Genomic DNA, 19,428 nt, shown 5'->3' with positions numbered 1-19,428 from the left:
GCAACTTCTATACGTCGTTATGATCATAATGTTTTTACGTCATTCAGTTCACGGATGTTTAGAGATGAGTGTGGACTTTTCAGTTTTTAGAAAAAGTTAGTCTCACATTACTTTTTTTAAAGGTTTTTCAATGTGTTTTTACTTAGATTAAACCGTTGGTACTAAACAATAAATTGCCACTAGTATTACCTGTAAACTTTATGTGTTAACATTTTTATGGAACCTTTATTGTGATGTTATGTAGCTATTTTAGACAAGAATAAGTTATTAAACTATTTGTATTTTGTTTGAAAAGTAATTTGATGTGGCTGAACTCGCTTATTTCATAGGAAATTGCCTACCTTCAGTCGTTTAAGATTCAGTTTCAAAAGTTAATTAAGCCTTTTAACAACCAAATTCACAAGTTGTAAGAGTTTTGACACGTTATTCGTGTTCAGAAGGTCAAAATTAAGTGGAAAAGGCAATTTTGAAACTGATGTTTAATTGTGTACTGATCAATTTCACCCCAAAGAGGTATTTTCATTTTTTTAGGGTTTGAAGTTATTCAACTTTACGTTAAAATTTGTTAAACCAAAATTGTGTCACGTAGTTTTATAGAGATTCCCTCAGTACTGCTTTTTCAGAAATTCTTTTGACAATATTTGAATTGGTACTCACGTTATCAGCAAAAGTTGTTTTAAAGTGATCAATTTGACCCCGGTTTACGGTATGAAAAGTTCTTGCATCGACCGGGAATTGAACCCGTCACAGCATGGTTATGCCGAATATACTCACGCCTTTACAGATGTGGCTATAGGGGCCCACATCTGCTAAACTATAGAGGATAGAAATACGGTTTCTTCCACAAAATTGTTCAAAACGAAATGTTTTTAACATTGTAGAATATTACACTGCTCTATATAAAAAAAAACTAAACAGTTGATCTTGAAAACCATTTTGTTCGGCATAATTGTACACTATTGGAAAACAAGTTGTTCAAAAAATATAAAGAAACTTCTACGAAGGCAGCATATGGCTAAAACTAATAACTTTGGCTTAACAGTTTTTTTTTGAATCCGTATCTCGGGACACTCAAAGATCTGCTCATAAGAAAACTTAATGGAACAAGTTTTTAACAATCTTTAAAATTCGATTCTTTAGATCAGTTTTTATATTGATAAGCTTAGGGTGGTTCAATTGGCTTCTTTAGCGGTGTTGAAATAATTCCATATTCTGAATCTGCATGCAAAACTGAGCCGAAATCCAAATTTTCATGAATTTTGGTGCTCGGGAACCTATTTTAAAATCAATTTGAAGTTTGTATGGGAGCGATTTGTCGAATCACCCCTCGTCGCATTTTGTACTGAGTGGAGCTGTCAAACAGCTACCCAGCTGTCAAAAGGTGATTCCAAAAAATCTCTTTGAAATTGATTTTAGGTACCAAAATAAAGTTCAAAAAATCTGAAAAAAATCATAGTAGCTCAGAAAAAGGTGCTCTTTCGTATAAAATCAAAAAATCGATACATTTTTCTTAATTTAAAAACCCAATTGTCGTTTCTCAGCAAAGCCACACTTTCAAAAAAAAAAAACGCATAAGTTAGAAAAAAAAACTCTATTTTTTATCTGTGTTAAACGAGATTTTTAGCCCTAGGCTAGTTCATCTCGGGACCCACGCTTTGCTTCCCTTCCGAAGGAAGAACTCACATTTTGTGAGTTTGTCGAGAGTGAGATTCGAACCCAGGTTCTAGGTGTGATAGTCAAGTGTTCTAACCATCACACCAGGTCCGCTGTACATCAATTTATTCAATTGGTTTTCACCAAATATGGGACCACCATATCATAATTGGTCCACTCACCCTATACTTCTGCACATTCAGATCCACAGCAAATTTATCGATTTACAAGTTGGCACAGCAGCAGCATAACGCTGATTATTGTTTCTGTTTGTTCTTTTATTTCCAAAAATCATCCATCAGCAAAAAGTGATTTATCGTGTGCAAGCTGCTACAACGCCATAGAGAAGGACAAATACATCGGAGCGCTCGGGCAGGAATGGCACGCCGACTGCTTCAGGTATGTAGACATACAGGGGATAGACAAAATGATCGGAGCAGGCAAAATATTCACATTTCGAAAAAAATAGTAAAATAGCTGTAACTTCTTGAAAGATGTATCAAAAAATCTCACTGTTTACTGTAAGTTGATCAACTAGTTGTGTATTTGGAAAAGTTGGAGCAAGCTGTTCTACATGAAGTTAGTAAGATTCTAGAAAAAGGTGTAATTATCCGATATCCAACTATGAGCTGTTATATCTCCGGATTCAACTAACCAAATGCAATGAAATTTTGGGAATCTATGACTAATATAATGAACTATGAAACACTTTTGACTAAACTTAAAATTCTTAACATGAAAAAAGATTAGAATATTTTTTGTAAAATAACACCGATTTATCCAAAAATTCAATTCATCGTTTCAAAATTCGAGATGGTTATTATAGTTTATTTAAATTATCTCTATTATCTGAATATATATTTATGTTTGTAAGGAAAACAACAAAATTTTTGAAAAAAAAATTAAAAAAAATCTGTGATGCATATCAAAAATAAGTTAGGTTATGTATCTTCATTAGAGAGATTTTCAGTCCGAGGCTGGTTCATCTCTATATCAAAAATAGATAAATTTACTAAAAATCATAGAATAAATGAAATCGCTATAACTCCTTTTCTTATTAATAATTTCAAATTAAGTCAAACGTTTTTCAAAGTTCATTATATTAGTCATAAAAGTTTAAAATTTAATTGCATTCGATTTCGTTGAATCCGGAGTTATAGCAGCTTAAAGAACCTAGAATCTTTCTAACTTCGTGTAGAATAGCCCGATCTTTTCCAAATAATTTTCGAAAAGTTACAGCTAGTTGTACATTTTTTGAAAAGTGAAAATTTTGCCTGCCCTGATCATTTTGTCTATCCCCTGTAAATGATGAGTCGAGTGTATTCCGTCTCTTCGGTGCGAAAGTTATACGTAGTCTGCACATCGTGCACAAACCAAATCGCAACGTAAACAGGAAACCAATTTTGAATGTGTGTTTGTCCAGTGGATGCGCTTTAATCAAATTAAACTACTCCGGTTTCTTCTATACGGTTTTCGACTTGGATTTGGTTCCTTATCGGGCGTTAGTAATCATGCATTGACTTGCAGGTGCTCGGTCTGCGACAGTCATCTCTCAAGCTGGTATTTCGAGAAAGAGGGTCTGCTGTTCTGCAAGGATGACTACTGGGCAAAGTATGGCGAATGTTGCCAACAGTGCGGTCAGGTGAGCTTTTGCGTTGCATTTGCGATTTTTCGAGTGGGATTAATGTTTTTTGTTTTGTTTTCTAGGTGATTTCCGGTCCAGTTATGGTCGCTGGCGATCATAAGTTCCATCCGGAATGTTTCTGCTGTGAGGCGTGCAAAATTTATATCGGCGACAGGGAGGCGTATGCACTTGTAGAACGATCCAAGCTATTCTGGTAAGATTCATTATAATTTGCTATATCAACCACTTTTAAAGTTTAGAATATCTCAGAACACTTCTGAACTTCTGATGAACTGTGAAGACGCTATAGCTCAACATGGTAAAGATGTGTATCTATAGATTATATAATCTTGATCTTCTGTACAACTTAACTGAAAATTTTGTTGAACCCGATAGAACCTATTCTTAGCTTTAGCTTATCCATCGAACGACAGTTTTTGAGTATACCCAAAGAAGTTCAGATCCCGGTCCTTCGCTCTATCCTACGGCAGCAGATTACACTCAAACGCTCAAACGAAAAGGACATTTTGCTTAGGGGTTTCGCAAAGTCTTTACAAGAACAAAAATCAATGCAGATTACCACTACAACTACACACATTTAGGTAGCCTTTTTAGTTTCCCATTTATGGAAATAATGGAATTGTCTGCGTTAAAATCGTCGACATTTTGATGAAGATTAAACTTCTCAGCTTCAGGTGCTACGAGATTATAACATCAAATCTAAACCAGCAAAACAGTAGCGAAATTCTATTTTATATTTATTTTTCAGCGGACAATGCTACAAGAAAAGGATCAACGACACCACAAATGCGGAGCGTCAGATCCCGACCAGTGCCATGACATACGAATCCGACGGTTCTTCAAAAAAGACTCCGCACTCCATTAGACTGGTGGAAATCCCTTGGTCCAACGTCAAGAAGGATGGCATCCGATTATCTACGGATGAACACCTTTATGGCGTTCCATCGCATTCCGCCGTGGGATGCAAGGGAGTTCGGATCTCAGAGTAAGTGACATAGTGTCCTAATTTTCCTCTCGTCCTATTCCAAACATTCATTCATAAAATGCAAACCTTATTGTGCTTTGATCGACTACTAACCGGCTAACTTTCACTAACAATTTCTCTAGGGTGTTCTGCACTTTCTATGGGCAGATTGGAAAATACATTTTCTCATGTGTATCTACTGCCCTAGACGCTTGTTGCGGGGTGCTACATTGTAGGTAAATAATCGAAACGTTTTTAACAAACTGCTTCAGCTTATTTCGCTTCCTTGATGTTTCATTTTGAAAGATAGTAAAAGTGATTCTATATGATTAATTTTTCTGCAGGATTGACCTAACGTCAGATCTGATGTCGCTTCACATTGGGGACAAAATTCTGGAAGTCAACGGCACTCCAGTGAGGGATACTCCCTTGGAAAATGTTGAAAAGTTAATCCAAAGTTCCGGGAAGGTGCTCCAACTAACGGTGGAGCATGATCCGGAAGTTGTGGATCGGTGTCGTTTGTATAAGAACAATGGTTCCGAGGATCATCGGTACGCGTCGGTGGACACCAACTGCAACAATAATACTGGCCTTACCGTCGATGCATCCGGCGTGCTCAAGGAACGGTCTCCCTCGCCAAATAAGTACGATAAGGAAAGGATTTTCAAGAAGAAGGACGAAGGCTACATGAGCGGTACAACAAGAAAGCTACAAAAGCGATTGAAAGATGTAAACTGTAACAACGGTAAGTCGGTTGATACTATGACATAAACCACTGATCGACAGCTTTTTCCTAAAGCTATGGAAATGTTACATGTGTGTATTTTCTGCTACTTGTCTATAGAATTCTTGTCAACAGATCTATCGACTACAGTTTAGTTTCCATCGAAGGCTCTTTACATATTCTACTATTGAATTGAACTTAACGTCGGAAATTTTCTGATGAAGTTCCATGAGTAACTTTTCTAAAATTTCAACATCCACAAATAATATTTTCCCATGAATTCAATTCAGCTGTTTTCTAAATCGACCTTCATGATGTTCTCAAAAGGTTTCGCCAAAATTCTCCATAATTCACGCAAAATATACAAGGGCTGCTTCAGTTTTTTTTACAGGAAAAGTTGTATGAATTCGCAGTTTTAAGGTTTTTATAATATAGTTAGGATATGTTAGGATAATTTGCTAACAGGGATGGGAACACTCACAATTACAAAGCAAGAGCTCTTCTTACACTATTTTTTTATAGTTATTCTGAAATGAGATACCTAATCGCAAGTGAAATTCATTGCAAATGAGTGTTTCCATGCCTGCTTGCAAAATCCCAAGAATACCATTATGTGACATTTCCGAATATGTAAAAAAATAAGTTTGGTTAGGATTAAACACTATTGAATCTGTCTAAATTTCAAATTTCAGCATCAAACAGCCTCAAGGAGAAGGAAAGGAGTTCCAGTATGTCCAAGTTGTTGGACGAGTACCAACACCATCATCACAGTGGCGATTTCTACGATCTGTCTCGAACGAAATCGTTCAGGGTAGAGCAGAAAGCCGCCCGTATATTTCGCGCATCGGATCTCGTTCAGGGAGAATTGTTAGGGAAAGGTTTCTTCGGTCAGGTGTTCAAGGTGACTCACCGGGTGACGCAGGAAGTGATGGTATTGAAAGAACTGTACCGAGTGGACGAAGAGGCGCAGAAAAATTTCCTCAAGGAGGTCGCCGTTCTGCGATCTCTCTCTCACAACAACGTGTTGCGCTTCATCGGAGTGCTGTACAAAGATAAGAAGCTACATTTGGTGACGGAGTACATTCCGGGTGGTTCACTGAAAGAGTTGATTCACGACTCTGGACTGCCCCTGCCGTGGAAGCTGAGAATTCGGTTCGCCCGCGATATCTCCTGCGGTATGAGTTACCTACATTCCATGAATATTATACATCGGGACCTGAACTCGCTCAATTGCCTCGTACGAGAAGACAAGACAGTGATTGTGGCCGACTTTGGATTGGCCCGAATCATCAAGCAGCCATTTAGCACCGCGTTCGAAAAATGTTCCCAATCCAACGGGACGGGAACGATTGGACGTCGTGGGCGGCCTCGTCGGCAGCGGTACACCGTGGTGGGGAATCCATACTGGATGGCGCCGGAAATGATGCGTGGCAACAAGTACGACGAAAAAGTCGATATCTTTTCCTTCGGTATCATGCTGTGCGAGATCATTGGGCGAGTGCAGGCGGATCCCGACTACCTACCGAGGACTTCGGATTTCGGACTGAATCAGGCAGTTTTCAAGGAAAAGTTTTGCGGACAATGTCCCGAGCCATTTTACAAAATTGCCTTTTTATGCTGTGATTTGAATCCCGATAAACGGTAAGTTTTTGTTCCTATTTTTGGAGAGAATGCCAGATTTTTCTTTCATGTGGAATTCACATTTTGTATGTAAAGGTAGATGATAAACATGGATACGCCTATAACGAACTGGATGTCTCAGGACTAGGGCTCGACCATTTGAAAAGCACATTCGAACTAGTAATCCTACATTACTAGAGGATTTCTAATTCGAACCCGTTCTGAATATCTCTCTTTGATGGAGCCTCATCCAATCCTAGGATTCCTCAGATTTCCATCGGCCAGGATGGAAATCTTTCAATTCGGCCCTCTGCACCACCGTGGGTGCCTAGGACTGAAAGTAAGCAAGTAGCACACTCCACTGCACATTGGTCGAGCTCCATACAAATGGGCGGCCAAAACTCTCAAAAAACGAAATTGATATTTTTAAACTTTATTTTACCTTATAACAAAGATAATGTATTGTAGTTTTATGATTCTTAATTAAAAGCATACCAGCTTTTGTATTTCAATGACATTTTCACTGCCAAAGTGTCCTATGTCATAAAATTGAAAAATGAATTATTCGAAAAAAGTAAAATAATAATATTTTGAGAATGGAATATATGTTTTATGTTATCCAGCATATGAAAGCGAGTATTGTGTTGTTCTTTGCTGTGCATGCATCACTCCTGTAGGGGTGAGTATGGCAGCATAATCGATCGCGTTCGCTATTGTCTCGAGTGAAAATCAAAACAATAGATGCGCGGGTGTTTAGTGTTCAGTATTGTGTTGTTCTTTGCTGAGTATTGTGTTGTTCTTTACAGAGAAGAACATTAATCAAGACAATTAGATGATCGGCATTGAACCACAAAAACCCCACAACAGTTGAAAATTCGCTATTTTCAACATCCTTTCATCTATTGGAAGATGCTTCAGTTCTGGGCTCTTTCTAAGTTGATGAAGGGATTTATAAATGCTTGCAAGGACTTGGCCAGGTGTGTGGAGCTGAGTGAATCTATGACATTGTATATAGTAGCGACATCAGCAATGTCAATGGAAATATTCAAGCTATGTTATCCAGCATATGAAAGCTTGTTATTGGACTGTTTGAATGCACGCATGGTGCAAAACTAATATGTCACAAAACTTTTCTCATTTTCATCTATTGTACCTTAGAAATTTTGGTAGTTTTTAAGGTAAAAAACGGTTCGTGTCGTCACGTGTCGCCGCAATTTCGAATAGTACATCTCAAACATCATGCTTAGGGCTGCATAAAAACGTTTAAATATTTTGCAGAAATTTGCAGTTTTTCAAATTAGAGCTATTTAAAAAAGTCATGTTTTTTCATATATTTTACGTTATTTTTCCATTTTTGAATGAAATAATATTTATTTTCCCATATTTTTCAAACGTTTTGAACAAACTTAATTGGTTTTGATCGAAAGATGATCATTTAATTAAATTCAAATTGATTTTTTAACAAAAAAAACGCAAAAAATGAGGGCTTTACTGATTTTTACCGTTTTTTGAAATTATTGAAGTTACGTAATTTTTGAATACCCCTTTTTAAACACAAAAAATACTATATAACATATCTAGACAACCTATAACTTCGATTAAACACATAAACAGAGTTTTGGCCGAACTTTATCTTTTTCCGACCATTGTGCACTGTGAAGATCCAGATAATATGAAAATATTTCAGATTGTATCGTTTCACAAAACGCCATTTGTTGTTTTTATTTTAGTTTCTATGAGAGCATTCATGCGTTTGTCGTCATATCTGGAGCTATGTGGGTGACACGGATCATGCCTGCCTCCTTCCACTGTTATCAGTTCTGCACCTTCGCAGGGTTTCATGGATGGGATTATTCTCTTGCACCACGTAGCAGTCTCTTGATTCTTACAGAATAAAACCATGTACCGTGACCGCGCCTAATTCCAATCAGCTCCTAATTCCGTTCACACGAATCAAAACACCGAGTATTTGCCGAAATTGTCGCAAATCTTTAGCAAATTGATTTTTGTTATTTTCAATAAGTATGTCCACGCCAGAATATAATCAAAAAGTTAGAGGGTTTCTTGTGTATTAATGTGAAAATACATTAAATGCCATTAATTATTCAATCGGCCGCCATTCTACTTTTTTTCTTTTACGGACCTGTGAATTGCATCAATTTATACATTTAACAGTGGCGTCGCGTAACCTCACTTTTTACCTGTGCACCAAGTATAAATTATTGAATTTTTTGAACAAATTTGCTTGTAATAATTAGAAAATGACGAGAATAGCTGCTTTCACTTATTTCTATTTCGATTTTGATCATAAATCCCCTGCAATTGCAAGTTTTAGGGTCGGTGCACAGGTAAAAAGTGAGGTTACGCGACGCCACTGACATTTAATGTATTTTCATTGAAATATTAACAAAATCAATCAAAATAGCACCAAAGCAGAACAATAAAGGACATGTTTTTTTATAAATTTAACATCAAATCAACTTTTCGAAGAAGACTCCTGATGCTAGAAATGAAAAAGGCACATGACCGGAATTAGGATACTACAGGTTGTACTTGCTCCTAATTCCAATCACCATATAAATCCAAAGGAAACTATGAAAAAATCTGCAGTACAATCGATACAACCAACTCCAGCATCAGTCAAGGCTCCCAGACGATTGATGTTTGGTTCATAACATTTATTGGTAACCCCAGCTAGCAAGCATAAATTGTGGTGTCATAGGTTTAAAATTTATAGATGACGTCAAACCCGACATAAACCTATCATTGACCTATTTTTATTTTGGTCTCCAAACCCAACATAGACCCAACAGTTATGCGATGTGGGCCCAAAATTGGTCCAACATTCGATAAAATTTGACCCGACTTTGACGCGACATTCGACACTGTTTCAGTCTGGTGGAATTTTGTAGTTTTCCCAGAAAGCTCTCAAAAACGCAACAACATTAAAACAATCCAATGTTATTACTTCAAATTATTATAGAACTAACATGTTTTGATAAGTAAATGAATGTATTTCGACATATAAAATGTAAATATAACTATAACAACCTTTGATAATATGATTATTTTGTCAACTTGATAATTACTTGGAGTGACCGGAATTAGGAACACAAGTGAACGGAATTAGGATCAAACTGATCGGAATAAGGAACAACAACTTGTTCTAAATAGCGGCCATTTTCAAAAAAAGTGGAGTGCTTGCAATCTTGATTATATTTTTCTAGCAGTATAGAGACATAATGGAACAGCGTTGCACAATTACAGTCACTAAATGCAGAACATGTATTTTCTACAGCTATTGGACTTAGTTCATCGCCTTAAGTGAACGGAATGAGGTACAGTCACGGTGCCTTGTTCGATTTGCAGATAAGGTTGTTGAATTTGGGTTTTACTTATGGATTCATTAAACTTATCCATTCTATCCTAACAGTTGCAATAGATTTGACGCGTCCTTCTCATGATAACCATCCCGTAGAAAACTTGACAAGTAATGTGAATTTCATTATTTGCCAGAGATTGTAACATTCATTCAATAAGAAACAAAAAAATATTTTTCGCGCTGTTACATTTCGCTTAACCCAGATATGCGCACCATCGCACATCGCTTGGAACACGAAGAACGAAAGAAGCAACTAAACAACACTCATATCCACCGTTGGTTGCGAATGCCTCCTGATAAAGTATATTCACGATGAAGCCGAGCGGTGAATATTCATCACTCATCGAAACTGACTGAAGTGGTAATACCAGTTCCTCTTTGCTCTCCTTTGCATGTTGCGAAATAACGAAACAAACGCACACATCATCAGCAACAAACAGAGATGTATTCAAGCCACATGTAAGAGTGAGAACGCATGTGTTGCTTTACGGCGATAAACAAACCCCGTACATACTCCATTGCACGGTGATGTCATCAAGAATTCGCTCTCTTTCTCTTTTACGGAAAATTAGAAAACAACAGGACCAACACCTGTCAAATTTGATAGGTACTGGTCCTGTTGTTTTCAAACTCTCTGAAAGAGTGAAAGTGATAGAATTTCGTCTTTGTGTGAGCTCTTTCGTTCGTCATTTGAGTCGTTGACGTTCATTGATATGATGCTCTGTTCAGTGAGGAATCAATATTTACGCAGTGCCGTAAAATTTATTCCTCGTGAGTCGTGAGGTATGGAACGTTTTGGGGAACGTTAATTGTATATTCATGTTCATTGATAGCCATGCGATGTTATTCATTCTACTGAATCATACTGTTGGAAGGAGATTTTCCCAAACTCGCGAATTTCGCGTAATTGTCTATTTGCGCGTCCGTCACACCTCCTTTTTGTTGGAAGTTAGGTAGCGTTGAACGCTCGGATAGCGTCGAACCTTCAGGTACGGGTTTGGAGTGTTGGAGCGAGGTAGATTTGTTGGCGTAGGTATGTTGTTATTAAAGAAGATAGTCAAATTGTATATACCTGGAATGAATAAAGAGTGTGACGATTGCTGATTGAGGTATCAGTCGGCAGCCGTCTAGTTTGATGGAAGTTGTCTTGCGTTCTATTTTCATTGTAATTTAGAAACAGGCATCGACGGAGCTAGCCTCGCTATGGCCTGCGTGGCCATGGTGGACTAGCCTCCAACAGGTTATGGGCCCAGGAGCGTGTTCCACAGCACGTATCGCGTGGCCATGGTGGACTAGCCTCCAACACTTTTGGCCCTTCATACAGCGGTATGTTGAATTCAGGCTGGTAATAAATGAATCGTTACTCTTAAGTGGAACTTCATGCTGAGCAAAACACGAGATACCTACATATACAAGTATACTTACAGGGTATGGCCAAAATGTTTGGGATAGGCAACTTTTTTTCTCTCACAAAAAAGTTCAACAAGCTATAACTTTTCATAGAGCGCATCAAAAAATCTCAAATTTTGACTGTTTGTCAACCTATTATGTTTGCATTATTGGTACAAGTTTGGGCTCGATCGATTAATATTTCGCAGAGTTAGAACCGTTTGCGTAAACACTATTTTTCAGACAACTCATTTTTGAGGTGTCATATCTCGGAAACCAGTTAACCGAATTGAATGAAATTTTGAACGTACACTAACAATATGTAAATGCTTCACAAACTATTAAAACATATGTACTTTTTAAACGTTGAAAAAAGTTATCATGGATTGACACTTTTTGGATTTTTCTCGAAAATATGTATTTTTTTACATCAATGTCAATATATTTTAGTGTTGATATCCAAAGATTTTCCACTTCTGTTCTCAAGTTATCTCTAATCAGATATATTAGAGCCTATTTAGATTGAAGGAAGAACACATTTATTAATTTTTGTGTGGTATTGTAAATTTGACCTATTTTCCTATATATGGGTAAAAATTTCAACCCGGTATAACTTAATTCGCCGTGAGAAAATATTTCATTTTATAACGTCGTATTCAGTATCAATATATTGTTGATAAACGTTAAAAAATTCATTCAATTATTCAATTCGGTTCACTGGTTTCCGAGATATGACAGTTCAAAAATTAGTTGTCTAAATAATAGTGTTTTACCCGAACGGTTCTAACTTCGCGAAAAATTAATCAATCGAGCCCAAATTTGTACCAATAATGCACATATAATAGGTTGACAAACAGTCTAAATTTGAGAATTTTTGATGCACTCTATGAAAAGTTACAACATGTTGAATTTTACTGTGGGAGAAAAAAAGTTGCCTATCCCAAACATTTTGGCCACCCCTGTACATTAGACCTATCTGGCATTCATATTTTGATATTTAAATCACATTCGTGATTCGAACGATTGCATCGTCACTATTTTTGGAATTTTAAGTTTAAGTTTTGTTTCCGCAGGCCTCCATTCAACATCCTGGAAGTATGGTTCGAAAGCATGGCCCGGAACGCTGCATTGGGCAAACCTCTTCCGGCCACTATAGCTACCGAAATCAAACACTTCAAGGGTCAGAAGAGCAACGATTCAAGTAAGTGCACAACCCCGGATGGATTGGCGACGCCTCCTCCTACGGGCGTCAAGCCCTCGCTGAGTCGCAAAAGGATAAACGAAGGTATGATGGTAGAAGAAAAAGAAAACTGTGAAAAGACGCCCGTTCAGGATGACGGCGGGTTTGACATGGTAGACTGTGTGAAATCTCCCAAGGGAGCTCCGGCAACGAAAGACAACGTAGAAAACAATAACATTACCAATAGCGATAGCACTAGCAGTAGCGTAAATGTAAGTGGTTTCATTTTGGGCGTCACGGAAATACCCCGATCGCCTCATTTGAGCAAGGATTTCTCACCCAATGGTGACCGTATTCGGGATAGCATAAGGGCACGGCGTAGGCAGCGGATGATACTTAATAGGGAAAACCAGCGGAAGTCATTGGACTCGAGTAATTTGGGGTTGAAATTGAATGGCATCGATCTAGTAGTCAATGCGGATTCCAGCGTTTCGGAGCCTACTAGTTTAATACAGATTGATCCAAACGCCTTAAAGCAGCCTCCTTCAACCGAGGATGTGCTGAATTTGGTAAAAGATACCTTGGAGAACAATCCTCAACTAACGAGGAGGTACGATGCGTCACCAAGGGCCAAACGTTACGGTGAGAAGGGCTTTATAATTCATGTGGATAATGGAAGTTTAACATTGAATAACGTTAAAGATTTGGAAGGTTGCTCAGATTTTGATTCTAGTTGTGACACAAGCTTAAATTATATTGATGTCAACGGTAGTTGTACAAACGGTAGCTTTTTAGCTGCTCAAACTGAAGATGTTGGTATAAGGCAAGGACCAAAGGATATTTGGTCAGTACCAATAGTAAAAGTTTCGTCTGAAGTAAATGAAACCTCTTCAGTTAAACAAGAAACCCCCAAGGTATCACCTAGAACTGCTTTAGATGATCTTAGAGCTCAGTTGAGCATGTGTAGAAAAGACAACTTAGAAAAACAGTCTGAAAAAGAGAACGTTAAGGTAGAGACAGTCGTAGAAACTAAGGATACGAAAAGCAATAGGATGTTCAGTAAAATAAACCCACTGGCAACCATTCTAGCTGGTAGAAACAGCTCGCCGGAAAAAGAAAGGTCTAAGAGTCCACTCAAAACCAACAAATATACATCGAAACTATTCCGGGTTAGTGATACGCCAATATTTGAGCGCCGTAATATTAGTTCTCCAGTTCCTTCACCGATGAAACGTAGTGACTCAGGTGATCAGATAAAGCCACCAAAAACGGCAAGCCAAGATAAGCCTATGTTTGCATCGAAGCAAAAAGTTTCGCCAACTTCTGACCTGAAACCCCAGTCTAGCTTTGTTGAGACTGCTCCAGGTTCGAGTAGTAACAGCTATGCCCTTGGTAAGCTCAAAGCCTCTAGGAATATCTTTTCAGACAAAAATCTTCCTCAAGTGTTTGTCTACAAAACCAAAAAAACACCAACTGTAACGGCACACGTGCCAACCTCGGATGCCATATGTACAAGTAGCTCTAGTAAGTCTAAATCGTCAGCAGTAACAATAGAAAAGCCGCCCACAAATAGGAAGCCACCGATTGCTGGTGGCGTCACTAGCACTAGTAGTAATTTACTTAGTTTAAACAAGAATCGCACTTTTCGACCGATGGAAAGCGGCGGTTCGCCGAGATACTCAAGGCATCAGCACTTGGAGAAACCGGTCGAAAAATACGTGGCCTTATCGTCGTCTCTAAGTGGTAGTGGTAGCAATTCACGAACCGAGTCCCCTTCGCCTACCAGTGGCGTAGGAAGTGGCACCCCAAATCGTCTCAGCAGAACATCTAACAACAACAATCGCATGGGTATACTTTCACCGGAGAGTATCCGTAGGTTGAACGCCAGATTGTTGGAAACTCGCAAACTATCGAACGAAGGTGAGACTACTGCTAGCAATTTTTCGCCTAGAGGCAGAACTTCCGGTCATTGCGGAAAACCCGTGGGTACAGTAGTTCACAAAGGAGACACTCAGCAGGAGAAGAAAGCACGTTCACTAGTTAAATCCAAACGAGGCGAAATCAAGGCTGCAGCTATTTGAGCATTTGTGTAATTGAGAGGTTTTGGTTTTGAATATTGATCCCAAAATATTTGTTTTGACAAAATAGAACACAGCTGATGTTTACTGGCATAAGAAGACATTTACTTTTTCGGTTTGAATCACATATTTGACGGGGGAAAATCGTTACAGAAATTGTTAAATAAGGATAGGCACTCTATCGGGGTTTACAATTTTCTCGGTTTACAAATCCTTGTCATTGCCGTTCATATGAACCATATCGTTTTTCGTTTCAGATAGACTTGATCTGAATATGCTTGTTTGTTCCTGGGGTTGGTACACGCTGTCGGAACTACCTCCTCGGCACTCGACGGCGTCCGGGAGGTTCACATTCCAGTACCATTGACGTCGGGACACACTTAATTACGTTAACAGCGAAACTTCCTTCGCTGGGAAAATCCCCGACAAGAACTTCGGAAACCATGGGAAGGGAGTGAATCTAAATAGTGTTTCTATAATCTTTGGCAAGACTTGCTCGTTTTGCCATTCGTTTGAGAGAGCATTGCAATAGCAGCGTCAGACCCTTTTCCATGCGATGTTGCAAAAAAAAAGCTCGCTCACTTTTCCAAACACATCGCCGCAATGATTCACAAAAGAGGCAAGAGTCTGAAGCAGAAACCGTCGAATCGAAATATGCAACCATGCTTTTCCCATAATCGTACTAGTTGCAAATATCGGGGAAAAGTTGTGTTGCTGCGTGCAGTGTCCATAAATGTCCTGAGATGGTCCGAAACAAAATACATGCAATTCGAAACGGTAGACACGATGAGCCTCTCTCAACCTCGGGAACTCCGTAATGGTAGATAATATACCTTGGCTTATTTACAACAGTCACAGCGATGATACTTAAAATCAGTTCTGAGCATGCCTCCTCTCTGTAGCCACCATAATATATTTTTACCGAAACATTCATTCGTGCCAACCACAACCCGAATTTTGCTTTTTGCTTTTTTATTTATAAATATCAATATCATACAAATTGTACATACACACTATCTTAATTCTACTTTCTGTGACACTTCTAGTAATTTTTCGAGGAATCACTCGAAGATGAATTAAATATCTTGTGGAAGTAATTTTCAGAACCATCTCCGTGTAGAGCAGGTCGTGATATCTCATTTTAGAAGACACACTTTGTTGAAGGTTGTCACCCGAATGAATCTTCATTCAAAATCTTAACTTAAGCTAACTCCTATTTACTGGAGGTATCTGAAGTCCTTATTTACGAGTTAACCAATCAGTGATCGATGCACTGATCGTGAGAGAGAGAATATAGGGTAGGACGGGGCAAGATGGCCACCCGGGGCAAGATGAGCACCCCTCTGTTTTACTACTTTTATGATGATTTTTTCCCAAACAAGTTCATAATCCGTTAGAATAATGTTTATCCTGTTTGTAAACCTGATATAAGGTACTTCATAATAAACGAATTGAAAAATATCGTCAAATTAGTCAATAGCATGGATTTTTAGCATTTTCTTATAAGAAATCATCAGAATAAAATAAGGTTTTTATGTCAGAATCAATTTTTTACCATAATTCTTGTTATCAGCCAACATAACTAGCTTACTGCAAAGCATTTTAATTTATATTAGAAAAGATTTTCTAAAAACTAACATTTAAATTTATTCAATTTTAGTTATTTACCTATAGTGGGGCAAGATGAGCACCCCTGAGGGGAATATAGAAAATATTTTGAAATTATTGGAATCCACTCAATAGTGCCGAACATAGGTTCCCGTAACCTCTGCAACAATTTGGTTGCGTAAATTCCTAAAAATAAGCAACTTAATAATCGCTTATTGTTTTTCGGGTCATTTTGTGTAAAGTATTAAAAAACCGCATTTTTTTTCAATAATCTAAAAATATAATAATTTTAGAACGTGATACTATAACTATAAACAAGGTTCACTATATCAATCACTGTATGGCCAATTTATTGTGAAAATATTGGGATTTTAATGAAGTGCTCTTCTTGCCCCGTAGCATGTTCGAACTGACCATAAAACATTTTTTTTTGTATAGTCAAATAAATCATCCTTATTGTGAATTTTGAACCCTCCCATGTTTATGGGTGATAGAAAACATGATATAGAAAAGAACTATTGAGAGGTACTTTGAAAAATTGTTTTAACTTTCAATAAACTCAACGTGATCCTTAGGGTGCTCATCTTGCCCCGCCCTACCCTATTGAAAGAGAGACCATCGAGTCAGCGCTGTCGCCCAGCATGGCGCCTTGGCAACAGCCCTGCCTGGGTACAGCCATAAAACAATAACCCCGTAAGTTGACACTTACTTGGGAAACGCTTATGCAATGTAACAGCCATCAGCCTTATGGATTGATGACTGCCGATGTCTAGCGTTGACTCAGCATGACGCCAAGAAGGAATTGAAATTGAACATCGTTCGATGACATGTGTGAAGCACATGTCACATCCGGAACAGTTTTTTTTTTCTGAATTGCAATTTGCTTCACTGCATATCAGAACCAGTAAACAAGAAATCTTTACAAGCCTTGAGCTTGCCGGCTTCGATGCCCTTGTTGAGACCCTCCCAGTCGACGAATAGGTACTGATTTTCAACTATCTTCTTCATCATACATCAGTGTCATTTGTCGACATCGCCGGGTAGGCTACAATCACACAATTACAGGGATATAGTAGCCTGCCCGATAGCGAATGCTTAGATTTTTATTCACGAGAGAGCTGTGCATCCAATGAGCACACCCTTCGACCTAAACGTTTCGTTGAAAGGCTTCACTGGTTGGGAGACAAAACGTATGTAAGTATTGGTTAGGTCAGTCGGGAGTATCACAGAGACTCCCCGACTCAATGGCTTCAGGGTCGGCACGTTCACTACACAGTTACTCGCGGGCAGGTAGTTCTCGTGCAGAATGGAGGAAAACCACAGCACATTTACACTTTCTACACCAGTTTATTGCTCCAACTACTCATTATTCCTAGGCTATTCCTGGCACTTTCTACTCCCACTTCTTGAATTCTATCTGACCTTTTCTGTTGCGGGGCCCCTTCTCTTTCTGCTCCACCACCTCTCCTTCCTCGTCTCCAACGGCGACTCGCGTGCGGGCGTGGATCCTCGGCTCGCTCTCCACGGTTCCCGGGGGTGGCTTGGGACTCGCGCTGCTCCGTATTCCGGCCGGCTACTCGTCCGGGTCCTTACCAATGTCGTAGTGAATCGGTCTTCGGTTTTTGCCGGAATGACTTTGGACACTCGGATTTCGTAGGGCACTTCACGGGGTTCTTAAACCAAAAACATGGCGGGGTTCTGAGATGGGGGGAAGGCATTACTATCAGGCCTATATTGGTGGTTCTAGTAGTTACCTGATAATCCAATTCACCAAACTTCTTTCCACTTGCACTTCCTTAGACTTTCACTTCTCCAATTTCTTTCTACAACTTGTCTCTAGCTTTTCAAAACTGTCTTACTCGACGAACTTTTTGTAAGTGTTCCTCAGTCATGGAGTCGTCGAGCGCTTGGAGGTCCATGACCTCTTACTCAGGTCATTACCCCCTCCTCCCATTTCTTATTTCTTAATGGCCCCATTACGCCACCCCTCATGGCCGCCCAAGAATGGTAACCGTCCATCTCGTGGTGGGTTTTGGTACTTCGGTGGGTGGACGATGACAATTTTCTCGTAAGGTGGTGGAGCCTGAACCTGACTAAGCCTATCGCTGTCGGGAGTTAGGCTGGGAAAAACCTACATTTATAACGAATACTACCTGCTTTTTAAACATTCACGGTTTTCACAAAATCACACAAAATTCTCGGTAGTACATACGACACGAATTATACAACACTTACACGTAGAAAGGACAAAACGTCGAAAAGTGAAAGAATGGGGTTCCTTTAAAATAATGAAGAACTCATTATTTGTTTTGATTACTTCACTTGTTTCCGACGTTTTGTCCTTTCAAAGTTTTGCCGCTTTCGACGTTTTGGCATTCGACGTTATATCTTCCATCGTTTTGTCCATAAGCCATCGCACGGCTTGCATCAATTTTCTTCTTCCATGATTACTAGTATTTCAAGATAGTCCGAGATTGTTCTATGTAGGGTTAGGGGATTTCGCGCGGTTTGTGGATTACCTAATTCACTAATAAAGCCACATATGGCTGCCATGGCACGACTGCATCCGCATCATTTGAAAGGTTTTGAGGGATACTTGTGCTGACGTAAGTTGCGCAGAAAGTTGCTCCACTTCTTTTCCGAATTCCGGAATAGACATGTTTGCTGTTTCTAATTCTATCTCGCACGCGGTGGGTGTTAACTTCACCGCAAATTTATCAATGAGAGCCTGATGCTGCTCCGTATATTTTTGTGTAGAATAGATCCAACTTTCGCGCTTGAACTCTTTTTGCAGCTGCGCCTCCTAATGCCTTTTGTAATCAAATCGTTTAGTTATTATTATCGTGACAATATCCCGCATCCTCTCTGGAGCCACCAATACCGAAAACCTCAATCAGACTTTCAAATTCACGCGAATAATGTTTCTTTCTTATGGTTGAACTGTCTCTGATTATTTTTTTTCCTCGCGACCTCGTGACAACGTATCCTAACCTTAAAACCTTCAGAAAGACTAATGACTTGACGACGGACTCTTTTGATTTGATTTGAAGAGATTCTGTCATCTTTCAAAGTCAGAATGAGGTTTCGACTGATCCTTATAATGTTTTTCCCAGGAATATGTACTTTTTGTATGTTTGTTCTGGATCATTTCGAGCGGGAAATTTAACTGTAAAATCATGAGTAGA

At 38.9% G+C, this 19,428-nt stretch overlaps 1 protein-coding gene and 1 long non-coding RNA gene across 3 annotated transcripts in view; one reads left to right on the top strand and one right to left on the bottom strand.

Moving 5' to 3' along the window:
* Nucleotides 1-18,532, top strand: part of LOC109405105 (LIM domain kinase 1) — a 28,950-nt gene extending 10,418 nt beyond the window's left edge. Inside the window, exons 2-9 of one of the 2 annotated variants that reach the window (XM_019678110.3) lie at nt 1,956-2,052; nt 3,181-3,295; nt 3,361-3,491; nt 4,047-4,283; nt 4,406-4,498; nt 4,607-5,007; nt 5,679-6,627; nt 12,451-18,532. In XM_019678110.3, the coding sequence (XP_019533655.2) occupies nt 1,956-2,052; nt 3,181-3,295; nt 3,361-3,491; nt 4,047-4,283; nt 4,406-4,498; nt 4,607-5,007; nt 5,679-6,627; nt 12,451-14,638 (4,211 nt within the window). In that variant the 3' untranslated portion in view covers nt 14,639-18,532. The remainder of the gene's footprint in view (nt 1-1,955; nt 2,053-3,180; nt 3,296-3,360; nt 3,492-4,046; nt 4,284-4,405; nt 4,499-4,606; nt 5,008-5,678; nt 6,628-12,450) is intronic. The other variant, XM_019678116.3, reaches the window with a different exon arrangement.
* On the bottom strand, nt 15,316-19,422 carry LOC115264551 (uncharacterized). Its single transcript, XR_003896227.2, has 2 exons — nt 17,091-19,422; nt 15,316-15,745 (listed from the first exon to the last, which is right to left on the bottom strand). It is a non-coding gene; the product is annotated as an uncharacterized LOC115264551 (long non-coding RNA).
* Between the last annotated feature and the right edge of the window lie 6 nt (nt 19,423-19,428).

The sequence above is a fragment of the Aedes albopictus genome, chromosome 3, assembly GCF_035046485.1.
Source record: "Aedes albopictus strain Foshan chromosome 3, AalbF5, whole genome shotgun sequence".
Lineage (NCBI taxonomy): Eukaryota > Metazoa > Arthropoda > Insecta > Diptera > Culicidae > Aedes > Aedes albopictus.
Note: the sequence above shows the minus strand (reverse complement) of the source record. Positions and strands in the feature narration are given on the sequence as shown.